This window comes from Mobula hypostoma, chromosome 9, assembly GCF_963921235.1.
Source record: "Mobula hypostoma chromosome 9, sMobHyp1.1, whole genome shotgun sequence".
Classification (NCBI taxonomy): Eukaryota; Metazoa; Chordata; class Chondrichthyes; order Myliobatiformes; family Myliobatidae; genus Mobula; species Mobula hypostoma.
In genome coordinates, this window is record NC_086105.1 from 129,121,632 (window position 1) to 129,147,447 (window position 25,816).

Genomic DNA, 25,816 nt, shown 5'->3' on the forward strand with positions numbered 1-25,816 from the left:
AGGTAACAAACAAATTCCACTGCAGCACATGTTGGTATTCCTTGTTTGTAGGAAACTGCGTACACTGAATTTAACAAAAAAAAATTGATTCACTGTGAACATAAATATATGGCATTACTTTCACTGCTCTAAAGTGTAATTGTGTATTTTTCTTAAACAATTGGTTTTATTGTGCTTCTTTAATCCTTGATGCCCAGGGCCATCTGGCAGCTGTACAAAAATGTTGCCGTTATTTCTTCCTCCTAAATTCCTTACTCATTCTTTCACACAATCCAAAGATTTTATTTTTGAAATTTTTTGCCACAGTCTAAAATTCTCCTCCCCCTTTCTGCTGTTCAGAGAATTGGTCTATACTGCGTGCAAAACAAACTCTAATGAATACCCTCAAAAGTTCTGAGCAGAAATGAGCAACTCGCTCAGAGAACACATATTTTCCCAATGCTGCAACCTACTCTCAATGTACAATTCAGAAATCATCTGACCTTGTTTCTGTGGCCACTGATCAGACGGATGCTGGTATTTTCAGCCCAATTTATATACCACAATGTTCCTGCTGTGGTTCCCACAATTCCCATGTCCATGGTATCATCAAAGACTGCACTAACTACAGTGCCATCCAGAATCATTTCATGCTCCAGAAGCACCGAATTTGATCTGAAGGAAAAATCAGAACATTCAAAATAGATGCAATGAATAAGTTAAAGACCAAAAACATGTTTCCAGATAAGGAATCATATCTGTATTTCATACAAATCAACATGCTGAAATTTGCAAGCTGTAATGGGAAGTGAAGTTTGTGCAGTGAAAATTACGACTGAGAAGGTGCTCAGGAAGCTTAATTGTCTGAGGGTGGATAAATCTCCTGGACCGGATGGAATGCACCCTCAGGCTCTGAAGGAAGAAGCTGGAGAGATTGTGGAGGCATTAACGATGATCTTTCAAGAATTGATAGATTCTGCATTGTACCGGATGACTGGAAAATTGCAAATGTTACCCCGCTATTTAAGAAGGGTGGGAGGCAACAGAAAGGAAAGTATAGACCTGTTAGCCTGACATCAGTGTTTGGGAAGTTGTTGGAATCGATTGTCAGGGATGAGATTACGAAGTACCTGGAGGAACATGACAAGATAGCCCAAAGCCAGCATGGTTTCCTGAAAGGAAATTCCTGCCTGACAAACCTACTGCAATTCTTTGAGGAAATTACAAGCAGGGTAGACAAAGGAGATGCAGTAGATGTGGTGTACTTGGATTTCCAGAAGGCTTTTAACAAGGTACCACACATGAGGCTACTTAGCAAGATAAGAGCCCATGGAATTACAGGGAAGTTACTAGCATGAGTGGAGTATTGGCTGGTCGGCAGAAAACAGAGAGTGGGAATAAAGGGATCCTATTCTGGTTGGCTGCTGGTTACCAGTGGAGTTCCACAGGGGTTGGTGTTGGGACCACTGCTTTTTACACTGTACATCAATGATTTGGACGATGGTATTAATGGACTTGTGGCTAACTTTGCCGATGATACAAAGATAGGTGGAGGAGCAGGTAGTGTTGAGGAAACACAGAGCCTCAGGGAGACTTAGATGGTTTAGGTGAATGGGCAAAGAAGTGGCAATGTTGGAAAGTGTATGGTCATGCACTTTGGTAGAAAAAATAAATGGGCAGACTATTATTTAGATGGGGAGAGAATTCAAAATGCAGAAATGCAAAGGGACGTGGGAGTCCTTGTGCAAGATATCCTAAAGGTTAACCTCTAGGTTGAGTCAGTTGTGAAGAAAGCAAATGCAATGTTGGCATTTATTTCTAGAGGTATAGAATATAAGAGCAGGAATGTGATGTTGAGGACCTATAAGGCACTCGTGAGACCACATTTGGAGTATTGTGTGCAGTTTTGGGCTCCCTATTTTAGAAAGGATATACTGACATTGGAGATGGTTTAGAGAAGAGTCACGAGAATGATTCCAGGAATGAAAGGATTATCATATGAGGAATGCCTGGCAGCTCTTGGGCTGTATTCCCTGCAGTTCAGGAGAATGAAGGCGGACCTCATAGAAACATTCCGAATGTTAAAAGGCCTGAACAGATTAGATACAGCAAAGTTATTTCTCATGGCAGGGGATTCCAGGACAAGAGGGCACGACTTCAGGATTGAAGGATGTCCATTTAGACTGAGATGTGGAGAAATGCAGCCTACCTGGGGGAAGCAACAGTGGCCACGCCTCTGGCACAGAGTCTGGCCCTGTGGCTCAGAGAGGTAGGGAAAGGAAGAGGATGGCAGCAGTGATAGGGAACTCTATCGTTAGGCGGGTCAGACAGGTGATTCTGTGGATTCAGGAAAGAAACACAGATGGTGGTTTGCCTCCCAGGTGCCAGGGTCCAGGATGTTTCTGATCATGTCCACGATATCCTGAAGTGGGAAGTAGAACAGTGAGAGGTCGTGGTACATATTGATACCAACGACATAGATAGGAAAAGGGAGGAGGTCCTGAAAACAGACTACAGGGAGTTAGGAAGTTGAGAAGCAGAACCTCAAACATAGTAATCTCAGGATTACTGCCTGTGCCATGTGACAGTGAGTATAGGAATAGATTGAGGTGGAGGATAAATGCGTGGCTGAGGGATTGGAGCAGGGGGCAGGGATTCAGATTTCTGGATGATTGGGACCTCCTTTGGGGCAGGTGTGACCTGTACAAAAAGGACAGGTTGCACTTGAATCCAAGGGGGACCAATATCCTGGCTGGGAGGTTTCCTAAGGCTATTGGGGAGAGTATAAACTAGAATTGCTGGGGGGTGGGAACCAAACTGAAGAGATGGAGGAAGGGAAGGCTGGCTCACAAATAGAGAAAGCTTGGAGACAGTGTGAGAGGGTGGAGGTGATAGAGAAGGGATGCGCTCAGACCGATGGTTTGAGATATGTCTATTTTAATGCAAGGAGTATTATGAACAAAGCAGATTGACTTAGAGCATGGATTAGTACTTGGAGCTGTGATGTTGTGTCATTACAGAGACTTGGATGGTTCAGGGGCAGGAATGGTTACCTAGAGTGTTAGGCTTTAGATGTTTCAGAAAGGACAGGGAGGGAGGCAAAAGAAGTGGGGGCATGGCACTGCTGATCAGAGATAGTATCACGTCTGCAGAAAAAGAGGAAGTCATGGAGGGATTGTCTATTGAGTCTCTGTGGGAAGTTAGGAAGAGGAAGGGGTTAATAACTCTGCTGGGTGTTTTTTATAGACCACCCAATAGTAACAGGGATAATCGAGGAGCAGATAGGGAGACAGATACTGGAAAGGTGTAATAATAACAGGGTTGTCGTGGTGGGAGATTTTAATTCCCCAAATATTGATTGGCATCTCCCTAGATCAAGGGGGTTAGATGGGGTGGAGTTTGTTAGGTGTGCTCACGAAGGTTTGTTGACACAATATGTAGATAAGCCTACAAGGGGAGAGGCTGTACTTGATCTGGTATTGGGAAATGAACCCAGCGAGAGAACATTTTGGAGATAGTGGTCACAATTCTATCTCATTTACCATAGCAATGGAGAGGGATACGAACAGACGTTAGGAAAGCATTTAATTGGAGTAAGGGGAAATATGAAGCTATCAGGGAGGAACTTGAAAGCATAAATTGGGAACATGTTCTCAGGGAAATGTACAGCAGAAATGTGGCAAATGTTCAGGGGATATTTGCATGGAGTTTTCTGCATAGGTACGTTCCAACGAGACAGGAAAAGGATGGTAGGGTACAGGAACCGCGGTGTATAATGGGTGTTGTAAATCTAGTCAAGAAGAAAAGCTTACGAAAGGTTCAGAAAAAAAACTAGGTAATGGTAGAGATCTAGAAGATTATAAGGTTAGCAGGAAGGAGCTTAAGAATGAAATTAGGAGAGCCAGAAGGGGCCATGAGAAGGCCTTGGTGGACAGGATTAAGGATAACCCCAAGGCATTCTACAAGTATGTGAAGAGCAAGAGGATAAGATGTGAGAGAATAGGACCAATCAAGTGTGACAGTGGAAAAGTGTGTATGGAACCGGAGGAGATAGCAGAGGTACTTAATGAATACTTTGCTTCAGTATTCACTACAGAAAAGGATCTTGGTAATTGTAGGGATGACTTACAGCAGACTGAAAAGCTTGAGCATATAGATATTAAGAAAGAGGATGTGCTGGAGCTTTTGGAAAGCATCAAGTTGGATAAATCACTGGACCAGACGAGATGTACCCCAGGCTACTGTGGGAGGCGAGGGAGGAGATTTCTGAGCCTCCGGCAATCATATTTGCATCATCATTGGGGATGGGAAAGGTTCTGAAGGATTGGAAGGTTGACTCTGTATTTAAGAAGGCATACGGCGCATTGGCCTTCAACCGTGGGATTGAGTTTGGGAGCCAATAGGTAATGTTGCAGCTATATAGGACCCTGGTCAGACCCCACTTGGAGTACTGTGCTCAGTTCTGGTCACCTCACTACAGGAAGGATGTGGAAACCATAGAAAGGGTGCAGAGGAGATTTACAAGGATGTTGTCTGGATTGGGAAGCATGCCTTATGAGAATAGGTTGAGTGAACTTGGCCTTTTCTCCTTGGAGCAACAGAGGATGAGAGGTGACCTGATAGAGGTGTATAAGATAATAAGAGACATTGATCCTGTGGATAGTCAGAGGCTTTTTCCCAGGGCTGAAATGGCTATCACGAGAGGGCACAGTTTTAAGGTGCTAGGAAGGAGGTACAGTGGAGATGTCAGGGTAAATTGTTGTTTTTGTTGTGTTTTTTCTTATTTTTACGCAGAGCGTGGTGAGTGCGTGGAATGGGCTGCCAGCAACTGTGGTGGAGGTGGATACAATAGGGTCTTTTAAGAGACTCCTGGATAGGTACATGGAGGTTAGAAAAATAGAGGGCTATGGGTAATCCTAGGTAATTTCTGAAGGACATGTTCGGCACAGCATTTTGGGCCGAAGGGCCTGTATTGTGCTGTAGGTTTTCTATGTTTCTAAATTATTTTAGTCAGAAGGTGGTAAATCTGTGGAATTTGTTGCCATGAGCAGCTGTGGAGGCCAAGTTATTGGGTGTATTTAAGGCAGAGATAGATAGCTTTTCCATTAGCCAGGGCATCAAAGGGTATGGGGTGAAGGTAGGGGAGTGGGGATGACTAGAAGAATTGGATCAGCCTGTAACTGCATGGCTGAGCAGACTCAATGGGCCGAATGGCCTACTTCTGCTCCTGTATTTTATGGTCTAATCTCTCCTATTGCTATAGAATTTCTATTTCCCGTACAAATTAAGGTAAGAATTCATTGCAATGAAAATCCACTGCAACATCACCTTGCTCTCGTTCCCTCAAGTCTCATTTCCTGCAATCCAGTGACTGCCCACAGCTGGATCTTCTTTGTGTTACTGCCACTCATCAAGCGATGACCTCGACATTGCACAATTCCTAAAACAGAAAATTCGCAGATGACACTATTGCAGTTGGTAAGATCTCAGAGAGCGATGAGGAGACGTACAGGAGTGAGACGGATTGACTTGTCGAGTGGTGTTGCAACAACAACCTTGCACTCAACATCAACAAGACCAAGAAATTTATTGTGGACTTCAGGAATGCGAAGTCAGGAGAACGCACACAGTCCTCATTGAGGAGTCAGTGGTGGAAAAGATGAGTGGCATCAAGTTCCTGCATCTCAGCATCCTGGAAAATCTATCCTGAGTCTAACATATTGATATATTGTATGTCAGCTAAGTCTCTAGCAAATATATATAGATGTACAGTGAAGAGCATTCTGAATGGTTGCATCACAGCATGGTACGCAAGTTCCAATGCACAAGATCGCTGGTGGCTGCAAATGGTTGTAAACTCAGTTAGCTCCATCATGGGTGCAACCCTTCCCAACTTCGGAAAAACCTTAAAAGGCTGTACCTCAAGGCAGCAGCATCTAGCATTAAGGATCCTTACCATCTGCAACATGCCCCCCTCTTGTTACTACTACTGAGAGGAGATACAAACCACCGTGAAAGCCCACACTCAATAATTCAGAAACAGCTTCTTCCCCTTCACCATTGGATTTCTGAATAGTCCATGAACACTACCTCGTGATTCCTCTCCTGTTCACTACTTATTTTGTAACTCAATATAACTCTTATGTCTTTGCAACGTACTGCTGCAGAACATTGTATTTCACATCATATAAGCCGATGATAATAAACCTGATTCTGATGTGATAAATAACATTGCCGCACTGCTGTTAAGTATTGGGCCACATTATAACTTTATGTACCAATTTCCCCTTCATCTGCATCCCATGTCATGAAACATCTGTTGTGCTGTGTGTCCCATGCACAGATCTTCCCTGTATTGGTTGCAGTATAAAGAACTGAATCACAGTTATAGCACAGTGCAGTGAGCTCCCCAGCATTCACTTCACCTGGGATTGAGACCCTGTGAACCTGTAACAACAAAATAAAACAAATAACATTTGAAAATTTTACATCAAGATAAAAATATTTCCTACTCTAATGTGGTAAATAGAGGATAAAGTACAGAAAGCCAGGCTTAAGAAAATGCAAATTAATGTGCTAACTCTATACTTTATATACATCTGTTACACAGAAGTACCAATGCACATCAAAATGTCTCTCCTTCTACAGTATCCACAACCCCTTGTGTTACTGTACTCCACCCTATCACGGGCCTTCTTTTCCTGATTGATACCCTCTGTAACTTTCTTTGCAACTTTAAACGTATTTCATTATTACATCTTTCCAGTTCCGATGAAAGGTCACTGACTTTAAACTATGACGACAAACCAAGTTATCAGAAGATTGATGCTGATGAGAGAGATAAGGGAGACAATGGAGAAACATTCAAAATGCTAATAAGAGAGAAGAGAGAGTTTAACAAGAAAGAAACACATTTCAGATATTGACAGACCGATTGCTTTGAACCTGAACTGTTTGAAGTTTGATGGACAGGCGATACCCCAGCAGGGGGATAAAAAGAACAGGTTCGCTAAGGTACAACACACACCACGAGATCACGAGATAACGAAACCCTGGAAGAGCGGTGTGCCCCCACAAGTTGGTGGGAGTTGGAGGTCTGGTTCGAGGGAACTGACCATAGACTGACAGGGTGAAAAGGGACGATCGGCAGGAACCTGGTGTGTATGTCCGCCCTTGCCTGGGTGCCGGGTTCACCGTGGAAGAACGGTCGTATCCGGAGCGGAGGGGTCACAGTCGGTGACCACAGAAGACATAAAAAAGGGTCTGCCCGAAAGCCAACTGCGAAGAACATCAAAGGTCTGCTGAATCAGATTTGCATATCTTTATCTCTCTCTCTCCCCAACAGCACAACAGCGATTACTGCGAACTGTACTAAGCTGAACTGAACTCTGCGTCACTTGAGACTGATCATTTTACCCCTAGACTGCGATAGAGCTTGGTTGATTCCTATTACCCTAGTTCTGTGTACATGTGTTTTATATCATTGCTAACCTGTTGCATTTATATCCTTATGATTAGAGTACTGTGTTACTTATTTCTTTAATAAAACTTTATTAGCTTCTGTTAAACCAGACTCCAACTAAGTGGTCCATTTCTGCTGGTTTGGCAACCCAGTTACGGGGTACGTAACAAAGCATTAATTCTGTTTCTTCTCCACTAGTGCTGCCTCTATTTCGGATTTAGTAAGTATGTTGTTTGGATAAAATGTCAGCCTTTCTTTTCTAAATATTACAAACTATATCCCATTGTAACTTAAAGATGTTTCATCAGGGATATGTTCAATTTTCTTACACTGATCTGTGAATTTGCTTGATGAAAATAAATTTGTTCAATTAATAAATGAGTTTATCTGAAAACAATTTTGAGATCAGAACTAAAAACGATCAAAATGTTCTATAATTTTCTGTTAATTTTTATTAAAATGGGAACCAAGGATAATGACAAAATTTGTCCGCAGCAAATGCTTTTTTAAAATTTGTATGAAATACATAACAACGGTTTTACTAATATTTAAGCTTTATGGCCACACATGCAATGACTAAATGTAACTCCTGGGCAAATGCAGTTCATGTGTTGCCACTTCATGAACGTGTTATTTTCTGCATCATTTATTCTCGTATTCAGAGGCTAGTCACCCCAAGGCAATTAATACATTGCTAGGCCATGATTCAACAGCACACAGAAGTCAGTTTAAAGAAATGAAAGAGAATTTTTATCTTTATCGAATTTTCCGCCCAGCCATCGAGGCATCTCCTACCCATTTATGGAAGGGTTTGCAGTTCTCACATAAGCTTCATCAGTCAGCACATTATCATAATGGAAACAAGTGACCATGCCCAAGATGGAGAAGACATCTCACAAAATTGCCATCTTTAGCAGAAGGAAAAAAAAACTAGAAGGTAAGCTGTCACATGTTGAGTTCTGAATTACTCTTCAGCCATGATCAGAGCAGCAGCTTCTGGCAGGTTATTCATCTTATGCTGCTTTCATACAATCAACTGATGGCATCTGGCATGAGGTCATTAGAATAATCTATAAAACAGGACCAGATTTAGGCTATTCAGCCCACTGAGTCTGCTAAACCATTCAATCATGCTGATATCTTTTCCCTTTCAATTCCATTTTCCCACCTTCTCCCAATAGCTTTTCGCATGCATCTTAATTAAGAACCACTTTAAATATAGTCAATAACTTGGCCTCTATAGCTGTCTGTGACAAAAAATTCCATAGATTCAGCACTTTATACTCTCCCACGATTGGAAACATTCTCTCGGTATCCACTGTTGGCCTTTCAGTATTTGGTAGGTTTCAATGAGATACACCCCTCATTCTTTTAAACTTCAAAGTGTACAGGCCAACCCTTTCATTTCCAGATCACTCTTGTACACCTCCTTTTTGCTAATTCAGCACATGCTATTTTAGATATGGGTTTCAAAACTGCTCACAATACTCCAAATGTGATCTGATCAGTGCCTTATAAACCCTCAGCATTCAGTATACAGTACATTTAAAGCCCAACAGTGAACTATTTACTATTACAGAAATATATCTTAAAAAGCAAAAACTGACCTTCAGTTGTACTTCATTAGCATTCTCTTCTATCAACCAGAAATGTACAGCTCCTACCCCAACACAGGCGAACTCATTGAAGGCAGTAGGGTCAAATGCTAAATCATGGATAGGATCACATATTTTTGTAGTTGCCACAAGCTCATAATTCCTGGTATTCCATAAAGCAATTGTGAGGTCCCTGTAATCTCCTGAAATAAATTAGATCAAATCAACATCAGAAACCTTTCAGGAGCAAAACCTAATGTATGTATGGTGTGTGTGTGTGTGTGTGTGTGTGTGTGTGTGTGTGTGTGTGTGTGCTTAAGACCTTTGCACAGTATTGGTAGGTTTCAATGAGATACACCCCTCATTCTTTTAAACTTCAATGTGTACAGGCCTAGAACAATTATATATTAACCCTTTCATTTCCAGATCACTCTTGTACACCTCCCTTTTTCTAACTCAGCACATACTATTTTAGATATGGGTTCCAAAACTGCATTGCACTGTACTGCTGCTGCAAAAAAAAAAAAAATTCATAATATATGCAAGCGATGATTTACCTGATCCTGTTATGGGTCTCTATTGTGGACTGAGAGCGGAAAGGGAGGCAGGGAGAGAGGAATAATGGCTGGGAAAAAGGGAACAAAGAGGGAAGGAGCAGAAAGCACCAGAGGGATATTCTGCAATGATCAATAACCAATTGTTTGGAATCAAATTATCTTGCCCTGTGTCCCAGGCCTGGGTGTGTCTGTACCCACGTCAACCCCTGCCCCTGGTACTCCTCCTCTGCCATCTGTTCTCCTGTGGTGCTCCACCCTCACTATTCCCAACATTCTTTGCTCTCACCAGATTTACAGATTCGCTTTCCACTCCACAGTACAGCACTGAACAAAACTCTTTGGCACCCTAGCGATATATATGTGCCTAATACTTTTGCACAGTATGTATACTATATAAGACCTGGAGATTCATCTCTTTACAGGCAGCTACAAACCAAAGGAACCCAACAGAACCCATTAAAAAAGACAGTTAAATACCCAAAGTGCAGAATTAAGTGACAAATCATGCAAACAAGTAAGCAAATAACATTCAGAACTGAAGTTCATGAAAGTGAGTCCAGAGCAGTGAAGCCCATCATCGCTACAGCTGGTCCAGAAGCCCATTAGTTGCAGGCCACAGCCTCAGTTCAGCACAGAGGTGAGTAGTGAGCTAAGCACTGGCCCCGACACCCCGACCTTTCCAATCTAACCCAGCGTTTAAATCGGCCAAATCTCAGGTCATTCTTCGCTCTCAGACCTGGGCCCCACAGCTTCAATATGCTCTCAGGCCCGGGGCCCACTGTATATACAGGAGTCTCCCGCTTTTCGAACGTTTGCTTTACGAAGCCTCACTGTTACGAAAGACCTACATTAGTTCCCTGTTTTCACTAACAGAAGGTGTTTTCACTGTTACGAAAAAAAGCAGCATGCGATAAAAAAAATCAGCGTGCGAAAAAACCAGTGCGCGCCCCGAGCAGCCGCTCTCCCCCGGATTCGGAATGGCATTCTCGCCAGCATTGCTTAAACACGTGCCTGTGAGCAGCCGTTTGCAAGATGAGTTTTAAGGTATCGGAAAAGCCAGAAGAGCTCGTAAGGGTGTTACATTTAGCCTAAAACTAGACATAATTAAGCATTTCGATCATGGTGAACGAAGTAAGGACAAAGTGAGTTTGGCTTGTGGAAGTTGACGAACATGATGTTGAAGAGGTTTTTGCATCTCATGACCAAGAACTAATAGATGAAGAGCTGATGCAATTGGAAGAGGAAAGGATAACAATCGAAACCGAATGCAGTAGCGAACTGAACATAAAGTAACTGCGTGAGATTTTCACTGCAATGATAAAGTACGACTTTAATTTTGAAAGGGTACATAGGTTTAGGGGATATCAGCAAGATGGTTTGAGACCTTACAAAGAACTGTATGATTGAAAAATGAGCGAGGCTCAGCAGTCAAGCAAGCCTTCCACATCAGCCACAGCAGACGACGAACCTCGACCTTCGACATCGAGGCAGGCAGAGATAGAAGATGACCTGCCTGCCCTGATGGAAACAGACGACGATGAGATGACACCCCAGTGTCCCACCACCCCAACCCCAGGCCGCGGACAGATACCGATTCGCAGAGAATGCAGCGGTGGCCGGGAGGCACACAGCACATCTTTAAGAAAACAGCCAAAATAAACATGCAAATTAATTAGGTGCTACCCAGCACGTAATTGTTGGCCCAGCTCAGAGGCGATGCAATCGGCAATTGCCTTTGATCTGGGCCGACAATTACGTGCTGGGCGGCACCTAATTAATTTGCATGTTTATTTTGGCTGTTTTCTTAAAGATGTGCTGTGTGCCTCCCGGGTACCACTGTACCACTGCATGCTTCGCGGCAATGTATCGGTCGGCGGCCTGGAGGGTGGGGGCCACTGCACCACCCCAACCTGTGACGACTCAGTCTAACACACCATCATCAGTGTGCTCGGTGCTGTCCCAATTCCGGTAAGTGATACTACACTGTGCATACATTATTTCTACTTTATATCGGCTGTGTATTGTTACGTGTTATTTGGTATGATTTGGCAGCTTCATAGCTTAAAGGTTACTGGAGAGAGTGTTTTTGCCGAGAGCGCTTGAGTGAGATTTTCTGCCGCGAGTGCTTGCGCCATGTTTTTGCCGACGGCACTTGCGTGAGATTTTCGCTATGGAGAACAGTGCCAGCAATGATTGTGGTAAAGTAGTTCTATTTTATATAGGCTGTGTATTTATCATATCAGTTCGGCTTTTACTATATGTTACTGTTATTTTAGGTTTTATGTGTTGTTTGGCATGATTTGGTAGGTTATTTTTGGGTCCGCGAACGCTCACAAAATTTTCCCATATAAATAAATGGTAATTGCTTCTTCGCTTTACGACATTCCGGCTTAAAAACCATTTCATAGGAACGCTTTACCTTCGGATGGCGGGGGAAACCTGTATTCAGTCCATACCCAATATTTCCAATCTGGCCGGCCACTTAAGTTGGTCAAACATCAGCTTGTTCCTCTTTCTCAGGCCCAGGCCCCATCGCCATTACTCTACCTCACCCCAGTTCTGCTGCTTCCAGTCACCTCCATGCCTGGTCTAGCAACGGCCAAACACTGGCTCATTCCCCGCTGTCGGGCCCGAGCCCCACCGTCTTGATTCAGCACATACACACCACGTTGCAACTGTCTTGCACCTTCAATAATTCAGTTCACACTGCCAAAATGCCACATTGTATAAGTGGGTCAAAGGCTCAACTCTGAAATTGGAAGCTACAGGCTATTGATTGCAGTGATCGCTTCAGAGAAAACGTGTGATTAATAAAGCAGTTAATAGTTTTGTTTGCTGTCAGCAAGTCATCACTGTGCTTCCCTAGCACCATCTTAAACCAGAACCAAACCACCTAAGAATACTTAACAAAAAAAAACTGACTCTACTTTAGAACATGCATATTACTTCCTTCTTCAATGTCCACCACATCAGAAATATCCTTAGCTGCTCAAAGGAGAAATTCAAATTAATTAACTTGGCTCAGTAAGTTCAGTTAAACTCTTAAATTCTGACAATTATGTACATTTAACATAAGCAATATAGAGGTATGGTTCAGAGTGGTTATTACATGGTTCAACAACACAATTACTTGATTTACAGCTATACATTCATGGACAGCATTTAAAAATTGCAACCCCAATGTAAAGTGAGGGTGTATTGTACTCCAAATTTGTTGAAATCAATACTAACTCTGGAAAGTTGCAACATGGCCAGACAAAAGATTAGGCCACATTAGAATGCAGGAAGCCACAGACAGGTCAAAAGGATTGGGAGGGAGAATTAAAGTGATAGGCGGCTGGAAGATGAGGGTCACCCCTCGAGTGAAGATGGAGTCAACGAACAACACAAAGGCGACACCGTTCACTAAATTACTTCCTTTACTTCTTTCACATATAATTCAGCTGCTATTGAAACGTGTGGTCTACAGTTTCATGGTGTGTTTTCAGGCCGATTGAGCGATCTGGTACTTCGCTGTCTCCAAGGAAATTCGGAGAGGTTTTAAGTGAAGTGCGTGGCCTGGAGGCCAAGAAGTTTGGAGATGTGGTGCAAGCTCATGATCAACTCCATTACTTGCCAATTAAAATGTCGAGGAAGATTGAAATCAACAAGGGTTAGAGTGGAAGGCAAGCGGATGTTCAGCACCATCTGGTTTGAGTGACCAGTCTCTCTTTTGTTCTCTGCTGTCAGAGGAAGGTGACTGCACTTAATTGGTCTCACTCGTTGCTGCCGGATCCTTGAGTCGTGGGCAAGGTTTAGTCAACTGGATTTGTGGACTGGACTCTGTAGTTCATGTTATGATGTGTTTCTGGTTTCTGGTTGGTCTTTTTTTTGTTGCTATTTTGTGCAATTTTGATCTGGGTGGACTGGCCTGAGGCCTGTAGTCAATGAGTGACACAGTGCAAGAATAAACTGAACTGAGCTGAAACTGAATATTCTAGGACGCCTTTGTTGACTTGGTGATTTGACATTTTATATTCTGTGTTCGTCACTCTTTTTTTTGTCGTTTAAGCAATATGTTCTTTATTTGCACGCTGGGGGCTTGATGTTTATCTTTGAACAGGTTCTATGGTTTTCTTTGTTTCGTGGCTGTCTATGGGGAAGATGAATCTCAGGGTTGTATACTGCTTACATACTATGATAATAAATGTACTTTGAATCTTGAATGCAGATTATCTACTGCAGAGGACCATACCATGAACTACAAATGCATCATGCAAGATCAGTAATACAAATCAATCACTGCTTTTCCTGAAAGAACTCTTTGGGTTCCTGGATGGGAAGGGTAGAGATAAAAAGACATATCTTGTATTTCCTGAGTTTCATGAGAATGCCATGACAACTAGAGTCGTGGAGATAGAACACCAACCATAAAGTCACAAAAAGAATGAATCCTTTGGAATTCAAGCAGGAAAGAAGAAAATTCACCAGCTTCAAACATTTGACTAAATCCTGCAGAAAAACATTGATAAGAAAGTAGTTCTAATATCAGATTATACTGCTCAAACATCAATAAACCTTACCAGCAGACATCAAGAATCTGTCATCTCTGGAATAGTCCATAGCTTGTACCTCAGTTTTATGGTGAGAAAGTACCTTCTTACAACTGCCACTCATGACATCCCAAATAAAAATGCGACAGCCAATTTTGTCTTGTTCTCCCGAAGCTGATGCAAGATCCTTGTGAGAAAAAAAGGGGAAAATCCCCCAAAATTTTTTAAGGCATGTAATTAAGTGAAGGAATCCTCAGATCACAAAACTTCCAGGAAAACTTCCCTGACATTAATACTAAAGAAACATCACAAAACATGCAAACTTTTGCAAAAATTCATGTGCGTGAGTAACAGCATACTTTCTTAAAGGTATTGTCTGCAAGAATTAGTGGGGTGAATGGAAAATAACTTATCCCTTGCTTTGTGTATTTCCCTTTGCCTAGACTGGTCATTTAATGAATTTCTTTGCTACCCCACGCACCACTATTGCTGAATAGATGATGGCTCTGTTTATAATTAATATCTACAAAGCCCATGGTTTAGGAGAGACAAAATTTTCATACTTCCTTTTGGAATTTTCCTCGTTTATTTTTAAGATAACCACAGATCTAAGATTTTGAATTCAAAAAATAACATTTATAAATAGGTACTGTAAACCAAATATATATTGTTGATTATTATAAGGTATTAATAAATAAATTGTAATAAATGGAAAGGAAAGCACTACCTTATCAACCTCATCCACCACCTATCCCCCAAAAAACCTTGAAGCAGCAAGTATATTGTGCATTTATGGGACAAAAGCAGGACTGCAATTTTAGAGTCAGTTGCAAATCTACAAGGAACCACAATCATTACCACTTGGTTTTCTAATTATTAGAGGTGTCTAAATGTAACATAATTAACTGAGGTATAAAGGGCACCAGTGACTAGATCAAATCTCACCCAAATTCAGCCCAAGCATACCTGTGTATCATGGCTGACTGTAAGAGTAGAGACTTCTCCTGTGTGGCCTGTTAAATGTCTCTGAGATCCAGAATGCAGGTCCTCAACTACCACCAGACAGCCACAAGAATATGCAAAAAGACCTTGAAAAGGTAGATCAACAGAGATACAATCAAAATAATGGCAGGAACTTTTTTTTTACATATTATAATCCTACACTATTACAATTACACTGTTCAGTTAATGCACTGCTTAGCAGTAGCCAAGATAAAATGTAATTCATTTTAACACAGCAAATTACGATAAATAAATGCTTAATGCAGATAGAAAATTAAATTACACAGGAAGACCACTAAATATGTAAATCACGGTATTAATTTGATAAAATTCTCAACACGGATACCGAAGACAAGAACTCTCTGCTGCATAATGTACATTTCCTTTTGAGATCGTGCATATTTTCCAAAAGTACTGCTTGTGCACATCTAGATTCCAAGGTATATTCTGTATACACCTGACTCATTTACATTCTGAGATCACAACTTGTTCTAACAGTTACCTGTATCAGGATTCCAGACCATATTTCCTCTTCCATTTCCATTGTATCCAATTACTACTTTCAGTTTCAGATCCTCTTTCCCTTCAGGGAGGACTACATCCTGAAGTAGATTCAGAATATGAGATGAGAAAAAGAATATCATCAGAAAACAAAAGGCATAGAAACTACTTATAATTTAAACTACTTTACCTCCATATCTTGCAGTAAAGGTGATACTTTTTTTTGCTTCTGAGGTTGAGATTGTAGCACAGCTTTATATATTGTGTGTTTAATCTGCAGTAATGTTTGACCCAGAATTTGGTTTTATTTCAGGGCTTTTTTCAAGACAACACAATTTTGAATAGAAACAAAAAAAATTTTCAGCCAAAGGCTCCTCTGTCAGTCAACTGAAAATTGCTGCTGCTAGCAACTTCCCAAGGGGAAAGCGGCTGCAATTATGCATCTCCCTGAAATTACTATTTTAATTTATAAATACATAGTTGGATCTCTCTCTCTCTCTCTCTCAGAGGCAGCTCAGATGGAATCAAGAGTCAATTTCACTGAATTCAAATTCACAAAATTAATTTTGATTTTGTCCTCCCTTTTCTTTCCTGCAATACAATGAGATAGGAGCAGAGAAGCAGGAGAAGGCCATTCAGCTCTTTGAACCAGCTATAGCATTTATCAAGGTCATCACTGATCTTTCAGCTCCCTTTTTTTAAAAAAAAAAGCACCATCCACATCATTATGATTCCTTTACTATCCAGAAATCCATCAATCTCTGTTTAGGATGAAAACAACAGAGCTTCCACAACCATCCAGGGTAGAATGCACCAAAGGTTATCACACTTTGAGTGAAGACAGTTCTCCTCATCTCAGCCCTTAATAGCCCACTCTTTTTCTCAAGTTGGCCCTTTGGTCTTAGACTCTCTACTCAGGGGTGACTTTCTCCTTGCATCTAAACTATCAAGCCATTTTTGTTTTGTCTTTGGTTTGATGAGATTTTCTTTCATTTTTTTGAGTGCTTAATAAAGTGTTGTTGTTGTTGTTGTTCCTTTCCACACCTTGTGGTACATCAACCTTGCCATTACTTTAGCGTTTGTTTTTTTTTTACAAGGCCAAGTTGCTAGCTCGATGCTCAACCCAGCCAGGATGGAAAGGGTGCAAGGAGCCGGCCAGATTCGAACACAAGACCACACGCCTCGCAGTCCGGTGCAGATGCCACTACACCACAGGCCGTTAACTGGAGTACATTGTCTATACAAACTCAAATAACAAATATGTAATTATAATTGAATCTTAGACTGTCTCATTGTGGAATATATGGAGCATTACATCAGAACCTAATAACATCCTTATCTGCTCTGCAGACACACGCAATTCAAACAGGAACACGGGACAGCATTTGGAGCATGGGCTCGGGTTCATTTTCCCTTACAAGAACCCAGGACACAAACAAATTCCACCATTATCTCAATGTCAAATGCCTAGTGGGAAAATAAATGTTTTACAGAAATGAGCTTGAGGTGCATCTACCCCAATTAACTGCAGAGAGTTGTGGACACTGTTCAGCACATTACAGAAACCAGCCTCCTCTCCATGGACTCTGTCTATTCTTGCTGCCTCAGTAAAGCAGCCAGCATAATCAAAGACCAAACCCACCCCGGACATTCTCTTCTTCCTTCCCATCGGGCAGAAGGTACAAAAGCTTGAAAGCGCATAATCACTTGGCTTAAGGACAACTTCTACCGTACTGTTATGAGACTACTGAATGTTTCCCTAGGACAATAGATGCATTCTTAACCTCACAATCTATCTCATTATGATCTTGTATCTTATTCTATGCCTGCACTTTCTCTGTAGCTGTTGCACTTTATTGTGCATTCTGTTATTGTTTTAACTTGTACTACCTCAAAGCACTGTGTAATAATTTGATCTATGAGCAACATGCAAGACAAGCTTTTCACTGTACCTCAGAACATGCGACAATAATAAATTAACTCTAATTCCAATTCCACAAAGGGAAATTACAACACATTGATCATGCAGGCAACTCTGACTATTCTCTCACGCAAATAACTGTCCTTATAGATAGGATAACACAATAGGAAAAATGCATTTCAGTTTAAGCATTGTTGCATCTTGGCAAGTGGGAATTTGATATCTTCACCCTGAAATATAGCCAAATTCTGGATCAAAGAATGCTGCCAATTAACCGCAAAATATGCAAAGCTGTGCTACAATCTCTACTTACATATTTTCCAATAAATCAAAGGCACAATGCTTTACAGACAGACAGAAAAAAAGCTTCAGTTGTATATGACTATCTGAAAGTATAAGCCAATTAAAACAAATTAATGCTGCAGGCTGGTAACACGAGATGCTTAATCAAACTGAAACAGACTAGCACAATGTAGTTTTCCATTAAGCACAACAAATCTAGCTCCATCCAAGTATGGCACCACATCGACTTAGGTAAGATAGCCAAGATTTATTCTCTATTGTAGCAGACTTCATCCAATCTATTGGACTACATTTAATTGAATAGAGACCGAAAGCATAGTCAATCACCCAAAGCACCACACAGATGTGGCTCTAGAACTTCTTTCAGCATGAAACAACTATGAAACCGACAGAAATTTAAAAGTTCAAGTGTACCTGACAGACAGAAGAGAGTTTGAACCGAGCAGCAAAATGTTTGTACGATTCAGGTCGTGAATAATTGTGTAGACAACCATCAGCTCCAACTAGAGATCCTGTGAAAGCAGTATTCATATCAAAATGCATACAAGTAGAAGATCTAAGACACCTACAGCAGACAATGTGCTGCACTTTTAAGTTCACTAGATGGGAACAAGACTCAATTTATATAACATAAAGATGGAAAGCTGTACTTGCTCATATCAAAGTTGAGTGCTAATTACAAAATATAGGAGTAACTATCAGTATTAGATTTACAGATCAATGTCAAGGTAAAATTTTAATCTATAAAGTAACTCAGTCACACTTTATAGTATAGGTTTGTTTGAAGAATGCAACAAGGGCAAAGACAAAATCAAGTTGTTCTTTGGATGGGAACGAAAGCTCCATTTGGTAATATGGATGATGAAAATCTAAACAGAATGATCTTTAAAATTAGACGGGATGAGTTTTTTTCAGTGCTGAGCAGATGTAAACAATGTTATTGAATATGAATTGCACAAAAGCAAAATCTTTCTACCTCACATTAAGAATTTTCATAACATCTATTTATTTTAAACATTCATTGCCAGCAAGATGACATTCAACTCAACCATGGATGGTTACTAGCCTGGCTGTGAAAGGAGGTTGGACATGGGCTAGCAATTCTATCTTGTAAAAATCCAAAGCTTCAGAAGCACCAAAGACCTCATGCCTGGGAAAGGAAGGATCTTTGCTGAGAAGACATATGAAGTCTTGTGTTGAAAGTAGAAGCCCCAGGGCCAATCAACCTTACATAGGCCCAGGGCAGAGAGCTCCGGCGAGCTGCTGATGGCAGCCTATACCCAAGTAGGTGGGATGGTTTTAAGAAGAAGGTGTTATCCATATGCATCACTCATCAATTCAAACTGCTAAAAAACAAGTTCTCTGAAGAACTTGTAAGCATCCAATGTGAACCTTCATTAAAATCATTTGTTCATATTATCTGATTATACATAAAATAAGGTTTCCAAAAAGAATTAAAACCTTTTACAGCATTTTGATAAAGAAATCAATGATCCAAGCTAAGAATTACCATAATTTCAATGTTAAAAACTTAGTATAGAATAATTCTTATGACATCAAGTTTAGAAATAAAAGCACAAATGGCAATGATAAAATAACTACATATTTTATTTCTTTAGTTACCTCAAGATGACTCCTGTGACTATTACCCCTGTAATAAGAATGTTTAGATGTGGAACACAGTTAATACAAGAAATATATGTGGTAACTACCTGATTCTTCGAAATTGTCCAGTTCCTCCTGGCATGAAATGGGTCTCGAGAAAGAAGACATGTCCTCTCCACAACACGTATCGTCATGGACCTGTGGGAGTGAGGCCCCACTTCTTCCATCTGTGAACAATTCATCTTTCTGTCTGTAGCTACCTTTATTTTCACTAGAAGATAAAAACCCTTGATACAGGAAAAATGGTGATGAGAAAATTGCCATTAAGACTATTAGTAGCAACTAATCAATGAAAATAAAATGCTAAATATATATTAAATAAATAATAAACAATATTATTATTTGGAACAGATAAAGTTAACACCAAGTTAATTTCTTTCACAACATTGCTGCTCTCTGGCCTCTCTCCAGAATCCAACTTTGGCTATTTTGGGACCAGTAGGTACTTCTGCTCTTCCTACACAGTCTTCCTACTATCATCATAAAGCAATTGGTGTACATTTCAAACAAGACAAAATCTGCAGATGCTGGAAATCCAAGCAACACAAACAAAATGCTGGAGGAACTCAGCAAGCCAGGCAGCGTCTATGGAAAAAAAGTACAGTCGATGTTTCAGGCCGAAACCCTGTAGTAGGATTGTATGGTTGTTGACAACTTGCTTCTAGTAAACTTAAATATGTCCAAAACATTAAACATGGTGTTAAAATGCTCAAAAGTTCATTTTTATTCATGAAATTAGCTTTACCTTTCAAAGAACCTTGAAACACAGTGCAAAAGTGATTCACCAGACTAATCCCTGAATAAGAGGATTCCCCTATCACAAAAGGCCAGAAGAAGTTGGATTTGTATTCTTTAGAATTTTGCAGAACAAGGGTCGACCTTGATGTAACATAGAACATCCTGGAAGGTGAGACATCACAGAGTAGATACTGAGTTGTTTCTCCTAGTGGGAGAATCTCAAACAAAGGGAGATAGTTTCAAGATAAGAAGGCAGTATTTTTAAACTGGAGTTTATGCAAGAAGCTGTTCTCTCACTCATTTGGAGAAGGTTCCTATACAGGGCATAGTTAGTAAGCTTGCAGATGACATTTAAATAGGTGGCAGTGTTCACAATGAAGATGGTTATTAGGAATTATAGAGAGATCTTGATCAGCTAGGTAAATGGGCCAAGAAGGAAGGGCAGCAAGTGGAAATTAATTCAGATAATTCCTTTCTTGCATGTTGGAAAGACAAATCAGGGTAGGGCTTTCACAGTGAGTGGCAGAGACCTAATGAGTGTTGTAGGACAGAGGTACCTGGTTCCCCAAAAGTGACATCACAGGTTGACAGCGTGGTGAACAGAGCTTTTGACATGCTAGTCTTCATCAGTCAGGACACTAAGTACAGAAGCTGTCAAGGCTTTATTTGGAATATTGTTTTTAGTTTTGATTCTGCTAATATGGGAAAGATGACATTAAGCTGGAAACAATGCAGAAGAGATTTACAAAGATGTTGTCAAGACTCAAAGTCAAAGGCAAGTTTGTTGTCATACATCCAATACATGTATGCATAGGTACAATGAAAAACTGACTTGCAGCAGACTTCTATAAGATCACAGGCACATGGCATCAAGGAATGAGTTATCGAGATAGGTTGAATTGGTTTGAACTTCGTTCTTTGGAGCATAAGAGAATCAATGGTGATCTTATAGAGATTTTCAAAATCATGAAGGGTATGAAAACAGCCAATGTGCACATTTGTTTTTCCAGGGTTGTGGAATGAAGAACTAGAGGGCATAGGTTTAAGGTGTGAGGGGAGAGATTTAATAGAAATAATTCGGAAAAGGTGTAGCTCAGAGCTCAGATGGTTGATGGTTGGGTTGAGTTGTTCTCTGACCTTGGCAATTTACTTGCAAATGTTTCATCACCATACAAGGAGACATCTTCAATGCACTGTCACTTGTGGTGTGTCCTCCAAATGCTTGGCTTTTATATGCTTTTCAATCAGTTGATTGGTCATCATTTCGGAAACTCAATTGTGATGAGGGGAGGAAATCTCATCACTGATTGGCTGTGTGGTGAACTTCGTGCTCTGTGGTCTGGAATTTTGCCCACATCGGCTCATAAATAGGATCGCGGTCCATGTTTGTTTACCGAATTGTTTGTGGAAAACCACGCTTCTAGGAATTCTCTTGCATGCCGTGTGTTTGCTTCCACCATGACTTCTACTGATGCCCAGTTGATTTTGTGCCTCTCTCGATCTTCATGGTTAAAGATTAGGGAGAAGCATCTCTTTAAAGTCTTTGCATAAAATGGATACCCACGGAACTTCGTATGAAGATGACTACAAGATCAACAGCCAGCAACCAAGAAGTGACCAAATGGGTTGTTCTTCCATACATTGGAAATATCTTGGAAATGACAGCCCGACTGCTCTAAGAACATAGAACTTCAGTTGTGCAAAAGCCAACAACAACGTTGAGAATACTTTGAAGACCAAAAGAATGAACTAAGCTATTAGACAAGACTGAGGTGGTCTACGAAATCCAATCCAGGGACTTCAGCAAATATTAGGTTAGGCTAACTGGGAGAAAACTATCCACAAGGATCCATGAACATCAACTGGCTGCAAAGCGGCATGACCAACTCTCTCTAGTCCCTACATATGAAGATTGAGGGAGCATAAATTTGGCTGGGTATCAGTGAAAGTCATGGCATAAGCAAACACAAAAATTCCTGGAAGCCGGGTTTTCCGCGAACAGTTCTGTAAGCAAACGTGTGTACCTCAATCCTATTTATGAGCCAATGCTAGCAAAATTCCAGACCACAATGCACGAAGTTCACCACACAGCCAATAAGTGACGAGGATTCCTCCCCACATCGCAAATGAGCTTCCAAAATTATGACCAATTAGCTGATTGATAGGTATATAAAGGGAAAGCATTTGGAGGACATACCACAATTAACAGTGTACTGAAGATGTTTCCTTATATGGTGACGAAATGTTTGCAAGTAAATTGCCAAGATCAAAGAACAGCTCAACCCAACCAGATTTAATAGAAACCAGAAAGGCAATTTTTTTCACCCATAAGAAAATCCATATCTGGAATGAGCTGCCAGAGGAAGTGGTTGAAGTAGATACATTAGCAGTATTTAAAACACACTTGGACAGCTGCATGGATAAGAAAGATTTATAGAAATGTGGGCAAAATGCAGGAAAATGAACTAGATTAGATAGGTGTCTTAGTCAGCATGGATTAATTGAGCTGAAGGGCCTGCTTCCATGCTATGTGAAAAGAACACAAGCTCATAGATTGGTATTTTCACAAAATCACTATATCTCTTTACCATGAATTCAACATTCGCCTGGCATGAAGAAGATTGGGGATAAAGGGGCATATGGATTCTTAAACTCCACGTGCTTCATATATACCCAGATTTTAGTCAATGGAATACAGAGATCAAGAATTCTTCCTTTTGCAGTACTCACCTCCATGGTCATTTCTTTCAACATCAACAACTTCGATATGTGGTGGGGAAGAGCTGGGGACTGGTACAAATTGCCGAGGCTGTTCACTTTTGTCTGCAATTAAAGGAGCTTCTAAAATACCAGAAAGGGTATCAAAATCTTAGTTTGAAGTTTTGATTCAACATAATTACTGCCTGTAATAAATAAAAGTCAAATCTAGATTACAAATGTATTTGGCAGAACAAAACCTCAATAGGGCAAGTGGTCCATTTGTTAACATTAGATCAATTGTCAAGGCTTACAAGGTTGCCAAAAAATCACCAAGCCTTGGGATTGGGAAAATCTAAAGAATTTAGCAAAGGGGAGCCAGCACATTGATGAAAATAGAATAACAAGAAACACAAACAGTTCGTCAAAGCACATGAAACAGATCAACATTAGATAATGAGACTCTTGCAGATGTAGGCATAAAAAATTGGGAAGAAAAAAGCAGAGTCTTCAAGAAATAGTAAGGAATGGGAGGCCAAGGGAATAGAGATCTAAGAATATGGTATTAATGAAGACAAAAGAATTGGACAAAATAATGTGGCTGAAAAGTAATCCAACCACAATTGTAGAATTGTGGAATTCTGGTTGTCTATTCAAGAAAATCCATGGATTCTAGAATGGCTCCTACAAACTCAAAGGAAGTAAATGCAACCCCACTAGTTAAGAAAAACAGAGAGAACTAAACAGGGATGTATATAAACCAGTCAGCCTGACATTAGCACTACTGAAATGCTGGAATCTATTAAGGAAATAGCATCAGGGTAGTGTCAACATGGGTTTACCAAATGGAAATCGTGCTTGACCAACCTTAAATGACTTCTGTAAATGCAACTAGAAGAGACAAGGGTGAAACAGCTGATGGATCTATTTGGACTTTCAGAAGACATTGAAATAAAGTGCCAAACAAAAGATTATTAAACAAATATAAAGTATATGCTCTTGCCATGGAATAAAGATGGGATAATGGACAGAATATAGAGAGCAAGAATAAGTAAAATTATTTTCAAGCTGGAAGGGTGTAACCAGTAGAGGCCACAGAAATCAGTGCTGAGGTCTTAGCTATTTATAACTTCTGTCCATGATTTGGATAAATGGATCAAATAATTCATTTAGTTGCTTGAATTTAAATTTAACAGCAGTTGTGTTAGGATTCGAACCAGTACCACAAATCAACTTTCCAGAATTCCATCTGCTGGTTCATTTACTAATACCTTATGCTGATACTACAAAAACAATTCAAAAAGTCCCAAATATTTAAAACATTCATATGATATACAAGTAAATAATACAATGAATTTAATTACTACGAATTAATTTAAACAAAAAAGAACAATAAACCAATTAAGCAATTCCTTTTTAATCAATGGCAGCAACTCCAATCAGATAAATAGGATTGTACTGCTCTGTCAGAAAAGCTGGGGAGAGGAAGCAAAGTTGACGAACTCCAACATGGAGTTCAGTAAGACTTTTGATAAGGCACTGTAAGGTAGGCTTCTCCAGAAGATTTAAGGCAAGCTAGCCAAATAGATACAAAATTGGCTTAACAATAGGATAGAGGGTGGTGTAGAAGGTTGTTTTTCAGATTAGAGCTGGTGAAGGTAGTGTGTTGCAGGGATCAGTGTTGTACATCATTTATATTAAAGATTCAGATAAGAATATAGAATATCATTCTTACTAACTTTGTGGACACTAGAATTTGTGGTACAGTGAAGGTCAACTATAATTATAATGGAATCTTGATCAATTGGATGGATAAATGCCAGATGGAGCTTAATTCAGAGAAATCTGAGGTACTGCAGTTTGATAAGACAAACCAGGGATAGGACTTACAGCAGGAATTCTGCAGATGCTGGAAATTCAAGCAACACATATCAAAGTTGCTGGTGAACGCAGCAGGCCAGGCAGCATCTCAGCCTGAAACGTCGACTGTACCTCTTCCTAGAGATGCTGCCTGGCCTGCTGCGTTCACCAGCAACTTTGATGTGTGTTGATAGGACTTAGAGTCCTGCCGAAGGGTTTCAGCCCAAAACATCGACTGTACTTTTTTTCATAGATGCTGCCTGGCCTGCTGAGTTCCTCCAGCATTTTGTGTGTGTTGCTGGGACTTACAGAATACATGATAGAACCCTGGTAATTGTTGTAAAATAGAGAAACCTAGGAGCACGTGTACATAGTTTCTTGAAAGTGGTGATACAGGTACACAGGATGGTGAGAAAGGTATTTCACACACTTGCCTTCATGCATCAGGATATCAAGTACAGGAGCTAGGACATCATGTCACAACTGTACAACACTGGTAACACACATTTAGAGTACTGTGCATAGTTCTGATCATTCTGCTGTAGGAAGGATATCTTTAAACTGTAAAGAGTGTGAAAAAGATCTACTAGGGTGTTATCAGTATTGGGGGGGGTGTGAGGCTGGATAAGCTAGACTTTTCCCCTGGAGTATAGGAACCTTTTGGAAATTTATCAAATCATGAGGGGCATAGACAAAGTGAATAGCCAGTTTTTCCCCAGGGAATAGATTTTAAGTGAGAGTGGAAAGATTTGAAAGGAATCTGAGGAACAACTTTTTTCCTTCACAGAGAGTGCTGCATATATGGAACAAGCTACCAAAAGTAGAGGCCAGTACAATTACAGCATTTAAATACATTTGGACAAGTATATGGATAGGAAAGCCTTAGCTGGGATTTGGACCTAATGCATACAGATAGGGTTAGCCCTGTTAGGCATCATGGTCAGCATGAACAAATTTGGCCAAAGGCCTGTTTTCCGTACTATAACTGTATCACTGTATGATAT

At 40.5% G+C, this 25,816-nt stretch overlaps 1 protein-coding gene across 3 annotated transcripts in view; it reads right to left on the reverse strand.

Annotated features, from left to right (window-relative positions):
- Positions 1–25,816, reverse strand: part of wdr90 (WD repeat domain 90) — a 105,271-nt gene that overhangs the window by 20,540 nt on the left and 58,915 nt on the right. For 2 of the 3 annotated variants that reach the window (XM_063059117.1, XM_063059116.1), the window contains exons 27-36: positions 22,986–23,096; positions 19,565–19,744; positions 18,267–18,364; positions 15,630–15,729; positions 15,092–15,213; positions 14,156–14,312; positions 9,049–9,239; positions 6,258–6,426; positions 5,308–5,419; positions 483–654 (exon numbers count right to left, since the gene is read on the reverse strand). In XM_063059117.1, coding sequence (XP_062915187.1) covers positions 483–654; positions 5,308–5,419; positions 6,258–6,426; positions 9,049–9,239; positions 14,156–14,312; positions 15,092–15,213; positions 15,630–15,729; positions 18,267–18,364; positions 19,565–19,744; positions 22,986–23,096 — 1,412 coding nt within the window. The remainder of the gene's footprint in view (positions 1–482; positions 655–5,307; positions 5,420–6,257; positions 6,427–9,048; positions 9,240–14,155; positions 14,313–15,091; positions 15,214–15,629; positions 15,730–18,266; positions 18,365–19,564; positions 19,745–22,985; positions 23,097–25,816) is intronic. The other variant, XM_063059118.1, reaches the window with a different exon arrangement.